This window comes from Colobus angolensis, unplaced genomic scaffold (genome assembly GCF_000951035.1).
Source record: "Colobus angolensis palliatus isolate OR3802 unplaced genomic scaffold, Cang.pa_1.0 Scaffold3, whole genome shotgun sequence".
NCBI classification, from domain to species: Eukaryota; Metazoa; Chordata; class Mammalia; order Primates; family Cercopithecidae; genus Colobus; species Colobus angolensis.
This window is the reverse complement of record NW_012116265.1, coordinates 20,502,276-20,510,428: the sequence shown is the minus strand read 5'-3', so window position 1 is coordinate 20,510,428 and position 8,153 is coordinate 20,502,276. Positions and strand designations below refer to the sequence as shown.

Here is an 8,153-nt window from a genome sequence, read left to right as displayed (position 1 = left end):
ACTCCTGGCTGCTCTTTTCACTTACTGTGTGTCTCTCCCACCCCCCTCCACCCCCGGGCCGGGCTATATTGCCCAGGCAGGTCTCGAACTCCTGGTCTCAAGCTATCCTGCCACCTCTGCCTCCCTAAGAGCTGGGATTACAGGGTGAGCCACTGCACCCGGCCCTCTGAGGGGAGTTACACTTACTTTTTTGTTTTTTATTTTTTCGTGCCTGCCCTTTTCACACGGAGAAAGGATGTAGCTTCCAACATTCCGAAGGTTAGTGTGAAGAGACAGGAATGGAATGGAAAGCTGGTTGGGGATGTGCCTCTACCGCTCCAAAACTGAGAGGTCCCTCAACCTAGTGCTCAGTTAAAAGACATTGTAAGGGCCGGGAGCGGTGGCTCAGGCCTGTAATCCCAGCACTTTGGGAGGCCGAGTTGGGCGGGTCACGAGATCAGGAGATCGAGGCCATCCTGGCTACCACGGTGAAACCCCGTCTCTATTAAAAATACAAAAAATTAGCCGGGCGTGGTAGCGGGAGCCTGTAGTCCCAGCTACTCAGGAGGCTGAGGCAGGAGAGTGACTTGAACCCGGGAGGCGGAGTTTGCAGTGAGCCGAGATCGCACCACGGTACTCCAGCCTGGGCGGCAGAGCAAGACTCCGTCTCAAAAAAAAAAAAAAAAAAATTGTAAGGAAAGGGAAAAGACACTTATAATATTAAAAACAAGAAAACAAAACAACAACAACAAAACACGCCGTGCCCGGTGGCTAACGCCTGTAATCCTAGCACTTTGGGAGGCTGAAGCAGGCGGATCACCTGAGGTCAGGAGTTCAAGACCAGCCTGGCCAACGTGGTGAAAACCCTGTCTTTACTAAAAATACAAAAATTAGCCAGGTATGGTAGTGCAACGCCTGTAGTCCCAACCAGCCAGGAGACTGAGGCAGGAGAATTGCTGGAACCTGGGAGGCAGAGGTTACAGTGAGCCAAGATCACACCATTGCACTCCAGCCTGAGGGACAAGAAAGAGTGAAACTCCATGTAAAAAAAAAAAAAAAAAAAAACCACAACCACCACCAAAAAAAAGGGTAGTTTGAATTTTTAAATTTTCTTATGTATTGACCAGGAAGCCACTTTTTTTCTTTTTAATAAAAAGAATTCCGACTGGTTTTCTCACTATATTTCCCTGGCAGCCAGGAGGTGCCAGGTGGCTGGGCCTGTGAGGGCACGGAGGTTACGGTGCCTGCCTGCCCGCCCTTGCTCCAGCTGCAGATGCTGCCCCCTGCAGGGCCTGTTCGTTCCTGCTGCCTAGCTCCCCGCCGGCTGTCTATGATCTCCCTCCTGTTGTCACTCCAGGAGGGCCGCCGCCTCCTTGTGCAGGGTAGGACCAGGTACTGATTGTGGCCTCTCCTCTTGGCCTCGAATGGTATCCTTGTCATCAGTGAGCAAGTCCCCAAAGACCACGGTCTTGTCCATTGTCAGGATAATTTGCTCCACAAGCTGGGGCTCCGGGTGCTGCTCTAACCCAGGTGCTTCTCAGGCACACAGTGGTCATACTTCGGCAGGGGCTGGTGCAGTATGTAGACCTCTGTGTTTTGCATGTGCTTCATCTCTCGCAAGGCCCTCCGTGATTGGGCTCCACCTCTAGGGAAAAGCCTAGGGCTTCACACCCATGGGCCACTTTATCCAGCAGGTCCGGCAGCAGGGTGCGGTACTGCTTCTAGGCCAGGAAGCTGCGGCGCTGCTGCGGTGTCACAGGCAGCTCCCTGAGGAGGGGCGGCTGAAGTCCCGCAGGAGGCCGTCTGGAAGCTGCCAGCACGGGGTCCCTGTCCATCAGCACACGCATGGGCTGTGCTCATGGCTGCTGGGGCACTGGGGTTTCTCGGGATCCTAGGGGCATGGGGCCCACAAATGTTCCTTTAAAAGTTTCTCATTTTTACAACTTTTCTTTCAACTCCCACAGTGTGTTAAGGTTTATGTAAATTGGCATTTACAATAGGAAGGCCTCTTGCTGTCCAGTGGAAATTTGAGGTTTTTGGATACTTTTATATTACATAAAGAGCAATCAGCCAATGTAAAAATGAAATGATGTTTATCCTTATTAATAAATGCAAAATAAAACAACAGAGGACATTTCACACCCTCAGAGGTGGCAGACTTTTAGAAGCCAGCATTATCAATTGCTGACCAGTATGTGGAGGAAATGAAACTCACTGCTAGAAGGAGTCAACATGTTCATCTACTCTGGGAAACAATTTGTCTGAACTTATACAGTTAAATATCTTATTCTACTGGTACATGTGCACCAGGAGACATATTCCTTATAAGAGGAAAGCCATTGCAGATGAGCAGTCTGGGTTAATTTAAAAAAGCAAAGAGCAAAGCCAACTGGAAACAGCCCAAATGTCCATCAACAATAGAACAGATTAATAAACTGAGGTATATTTCCAGCAGTCAAAGTGATTGAACTACAGCTGCAAGAATCAACATCTATCAAGATATACAAAATAAAAGAAGGAAAAAAAGAACATATAGATGAATCTCCAAACCACTGTTGAGTGAAACAGTCAAACCCTAGGAGAACACATTCAGTATCATTCCATTTAGATGCAATTCAAAAAATAGGCAAAATAAAATATTGTTTAAGGTACATATCTAAGTGGTAATACTATAAAAACAAAGGGAGTGATACACAGAAAGTCCAGGATACTGGAAAGTGAGGAAAGGGCACGGGGTGTGTGGGACTTTGGTGGTTTGAGGGTATCAGCACTGAACTATTTCTTGAAGTGTTGCCCATAAGGTGTTTACATTCTTTTTTTTTTTTCTCTTGAGACAGCATCTTGCTCTTTCCCCCAGGCTGGAGTGCAGTGGTGCAATCTTAGTTCACTGCCACCTCCGCCTCCTGGGTTCAAGCGATTCTCCTCCCTCAGCCTCCCAAGTAGCTGGGATTACAGGTGCCCTCCACCACACCAGGTTAATTTTTGTATTTCTAGTAGAGACGGGGTTTCACCATGTTGGCCAGGCTGGTCTCGAATTCCTGATCTCAGGTGATCCACCCGTCTCAGCCTTCCAAAGGGCTGGGATTACAGGAGTGAGCCACTGCACCTAGCCTGTGTTATTTATTTTTCTTGTGTGAAATACAAACCTTTAAATGGTAAAAATATTCAGTAGGTGGACTCATTTGGAATGAGTACCCTTTTGAGCCTGTCTCCGTTGAATAAGTGCATTCTGTTGAGTGCACTGGAGAGGCATTTGTGCTCTTGTACGTAGCAGTCTTTCTTGCTGTTTCTTGGTGGTGCACCATTAAGTGGATTCATTCACCAGTCAAAGGACATATGGGTTGTTTCCAGTCTTTGGCTATAATGAGTAAAGTCACTATCAACACTTGCCAGAAGTTTCTGGACGAACACAGGTTTTCATTTCTCGTGGGAAGATACCTAGGAGTGGGATTGCTGGGTCACATGTATGGTAAGTGTGTTTTTAACTTGATAAGAAAACATCCAGCTGTTTCAGGAATAGCTTAGCTTTCTGTTTTGTTTTGTTTCTTCCCAAGAACCTGGGCCCTTTCCTGGGATTGTGGACATGTTCGGAACTGGAGGTGGCCTGCTGGAGTATCGGGCTAGTCTGCTGGCTGGGAAGGGTTTTGCTGTGATGGCTCTGGCTTTTTATAACTATGAGGACCTCCCCAAGACCATGGACATCCTCCATCTGGAGTACTTTGAAGAAGCCGTGAACTACTTGCTCAGTCATCCTGAGGTTAGTTCTTCTCTCAGATTTATGGGCTATGATGTATCAGGTCTCTTCTTGAATGGTCTGCGTGTTCACAGAATTTGGCTTATTCATGACAGCCATTCCCTACCCCAACACACACTACCTTTTTTAGTCACTTCTTACAGTGTCTTTTTTTTTTTTGAGATGGAGTCTCACTCTGTTGCCAGGCTGGAGTCCAGTGTTGTGATCTTGGCTTACTGCAACCTCCAGGTCCCAAGTTCAAGTGATTCTTGTGCCTTAGCTTCCCGAGTAGCTGGGATTACAGGCACCTGCCACCATGCCTGGCTAATTTTTGTGTTTTTAGTAGAAGTGGGGTTTCACAATATTGGTCAGGCTGGTCTTGAACTCCTGACTTCAGATGATCCACCCGCCTTGGCCTCCCAAAGTGCTGGTTTACAGGCATGAGCCACTATGCCTGGCCTAATTTTTGTATTTTTTTTTTAGTAGAGATGGGGTTTTGCCATGTTGGCCAGGCTGGTCTCAAACTCCTGACCTCAAGTGATCTGCCCACCTCGGCCTCCCAGAGTGCTGGAATTACAGGCGTGAGCCACCACACTTGGCCTCTTAAAGACAGTTTCTATGCAATTCTATATTACTATATTTTCTGCTAGTAAATATATTCATAGTTGGTATTATACAATTTTAAATTCCAATATGTTTTTTCTTTCTTTTCTTTTTTTTTTTTTTTGAGATGGAGTCTTGCTGTGTCAACTAGGCTGGAGTGCAATGGCATGATCTAGGCTTACTGCAACCTGCACCTCCTGGGTTCAATCGATTCTCCTGCCTCAGCCTCCCGAGTAGCTGGGACTACAGGTGCATGCCACTACTGCCTGGCGAATTTTTGTATTTGTAGTAGAGATGGGGTTTCACCATATTGGCCAGGCTGGTCTCAAACTCCTGACCTCAAGTGATCCACCCGCCTCAGCCTCCCAAAGTGTTGGGATTACAGGCGTGAGCCACCACTCCCAGCCATGAAATGATGTACTTGTTGATGATGACTCAGTTTAGTTATGACAGTGGGAATGGGTGGCTCAGGTGGGAGAGAGAAAAAGATCATGGGAGATATGAGATTAAGGAACTGAGAAACCAGAGTGGTTGATAGATCTTCCACATGGTTGTCACCATGAGTGGTGATAGAGAAATTGTGGAAAGGAAGAGATAGAGGGGAGGTAAATTCCCAAAGTTGCAAATCTGGGTAAATGGCAGAACCCAGATTCAGACTCAGGTTCAGGTAACTTCCAGGGTGGGCACAACTCACCGTATTCCACTGTTTGTGGAGTCATTCTTCTTTTTCCTTGTGCCTTTCTCAGGTAAAAGGTCCAGGAGTTGGGCTGCTTGGAATTTCCAAAGGGGGTGAGCTCTGCCTTTCCATGGCCTCTTTCCTGAAGGGCATCACGGCCGCTGTCATCATCAACGGCTCTGTGGCCAATGTTGGGGGAACCTTACACTACAAGGGTGAGACCCTGCCCCCTGTGGGTGTCAACAGAAATCGCATCAAAGTGACCAAAGATGGCTATGCAGACATTGTGGATATCCTGAACAGCCCTTTGGAAGGACCTGACCAGAAGAGCTTCATTCCTGTGGAAAGGGCAGAGAGCACCTTCCTGTTCCTGGTAGGTCAGGATGACCACAACTGGAAGAGTGAGTTCTATGCTAATGAGGCCTGTAAACGCTTGCAGGCCCACGGGAGGAGAAAGCCCCAGATCATCTGTTACGCAGGGGCAGGACACTATATTGAGCCTCCTTACTTCCCGCTGTGCCCAGCTTCCCTGCATGTCTTGGTGGGCAGTCCTGTTATCTTCGGAGGGGAGCCCAGGGCTCATGCCATGGCTCAGGTGGATGCTTGGAAACAACTCCAGACTTTCTTCCACAAACACTTGGGCCAAGAGGGGACAATCCCAGCAAAACTGTAATTTTTATTTGATCATGTGGCCTCTCTGTTGCTAATCTCTCCTGGAAACATCTGCCTCATTTAGTATGTGTATGTGTATTCATTGTTTCCTTTTTAATAACTGCTTCAAGTTTCTCCCCCTCATTATTAAAATGAATTTACCAGTAAGAATGAGTTTTTAAGATTTTTATAAACTGTATACCTTATCAGTTTGGGAAGGGAGTAACTGTAGAAAACAGAAGAAGTGGAAAAAGTCTCTTCTTCCTATCAGAACACACAACGGATAAGGCTTTAGTTCTGAAAGGAAAAGTGAGTAACATCAGTTAACAGTGTCTGGTACGTGAATGGAGTTCAATAGTTATGTACTGAATGAGTATAAATGAGCCAGGCATGGTGGCTCACACCTGTAATCTTAGCACTTTGGCAGGCAGAGGTGGGTGGATCACTTGAGGTCAGGAGTTTGAGACCAACCTGGCCAATGTGGTGAAACCCCATCTCTACTAAAATACAAAAAATGAGCCGGGCATGGTGGTGTGCACCTGTAGTCCTAGGTACTCGGGAGGCTGAGGCAGGAGAATCGATTGAACCCAGGAGGTGGAGGTTATAGTGAGAAGAGACTGCACTACTACCCTCCAGCCCAGGCAACAGAGCAAGACTCTGCCTCACAAATTAATTAATTAATTAAATGATTACCTACTGTGGAAAAAAAGCACATAATATAAAAAGTATATCAGATTTGAGTTTCTCCTTTAAGAATGGAAGTTAACACCTTGCCTATAAACTGATTACTAGTTAGATATAAAACCACTAAAAATTTTCAAAACAAATACATATTTAGTTCTTTGGTATCTTCTTGAATTAATAAGGATTCTCCTAGTGCAAATAAATTCTATGTTCCTGTTTATACATAAAGACCTTCAGGATTTAATTGTTTCAAAAGCTGATAAAACATTAGTTAGATGAATTACAGAAGTGATTTTAACAATGACACATGTGAAAACAATTTAGGCTTGGCATGGTGGCTCACACTTGTAATGCCAGCACTTTGGGAAGCCAAGACAGGTGGATTGCTTGAGCTCAGGAGTTCAAGACAAGCCTGGGCAACATGGCAAAACCCTGTCTCTACAAACAAATAGACATCGTGGCGCATGCCTATAGTCCCAGCTACTTGGGAGGCTGAGGTGGGAGAAATGCTTGAACCCGGGAGGCAGAGGTTGCAGTGAGTGAAGATCGTGCTACTGCGCTCCAACCCCGGGCGACAGCAAGACACAGTCTCAAAAAAAAAAAAAAAAAAAAGAAAAGATAATCTTTATAACCCTTGATATAAATAGTTCCACAATAAACTTGGTTTTCTTAAACCTTAGTTGTATTTAAAGGAAAAAAACCCTTTATTTTCTTTCCTTTTTTTTTGGAGGCAGGGTCTCACTCTGTTGCCCAGGCTGGAGTGCGGTGGCGCAGTCACGGCTCACTGCAGCCTCAACCTTGTAGGTTTAAGCAGTCCTCCCACCTCAGCCTCCCTAGCAGCTGAGACCACAGGTACACACTACTATGCCTGGTAGTTTTTAATTTTTTGTACAGATGGGGTCTCCCAATGTTGCCCAGGCTAGTTTTGAATTACTGAGCTCAGACATTCCTCCTGCCGCAGCCTCCCAAAGTGCTGAAATTACAGGTGTGAGCCACCGCTGCCAGCTTCCGGCACCTTTTTTCTGAAGGAATTCATGGTTTTGTAGCAGTAGAATATAACCAGATCTACAGTAGAGAGCTGATATCCTGAGATGAAGCTACCTCCTGTGTTACTCTGCAACCCAGGAATGCAGCTGGTGCCACGTCTGTCCAAACTTCCACAAGAATGCCAGTGCTGGGCACGGAGCCCCATTTAGAGTACACATGACCCGAGGCTCTGAGAACTCTTAGAGATGATGCAATCTGGGACAGTTCCCATAGCTGGCCTGACCAAGTCCCACCCCAAGATGCCAGGCCACAACACAAAATTTCAGGTCATACTGTTTTATCTTTTCCCTTGCGATTATATAATATATGACTGTCTTAGAAAAGTGCAATAGTTTATTAGTAGATGCTGGATCCCAAACTTGAGTCTGCTAAAGCCCTTTTGAGACCTTAGGGACCTTATTGCCCATTCTTAGATATTTGGGCTCGTGAATATTAGATTCAGAAGCACCACAGATGAGCCAGTGGGTGTAGAAGCACATGCCTGTAATCCCAGCTACATGGGAGGCTGAGGCAGTAGGACTGCTGGAGCGCAGGAGTTCAAGACCAGCCTGGGTAACATAGTGGGACACTATCTTATAAAAACAATTTTTTTTTGAGATGGAGTCTCACTGTGTAGCCCAGGCTACACTACAATGGCTTGATCTCGGCTCACTGCAACCTCCCCCTCCTAGGTTCAAGTGATTCTCCTGCCTCAGTCTCCCAAGTAGTTGAGATTACAGGCGCCCACCAGCATGCCCAGCTAAATTTTGTATTTTTAGTAGAGATGGGGTTTTGCCATGT

General features: G+C 46.3%; 2 protein-coding genes across 2 annotated transcripts in view; both read left to right on the top strand.

The window, feature by feature from the left end:
• Positions 1 to 5,810, top strand: part of ACOT2 (acyl-CoA thioesterase 2) — a 14,214-nt gene extending 8,404 nt beyond the window's left edge. The window contains exons 3-4 of the mRNA XM_011949604.1: positions 3,534 to 3,736; positions 5,062 to 5,810. Coding sequence (XP_011804994.1) covers positions 3,534 to 3,736; positions 5,062 to 5,664 — 806 coding nt within the window. The 3' untranslated portion in view covers positions 5,665 to 5,810. The remainder of the gene's footprint in view (positions 1 to 3,533; positions 3,737 to 5,061) is intronic.
• Positions 1 to 8,153, top strand: part of ACOT4 (acyl-CoA thioesterase 4) — a 70,572-nt gene that overhangs the window by 52,796 nt on the left and 9,623 nt on the right. The gene's annotated exons all lie outside the window — the stretch shown is intronic.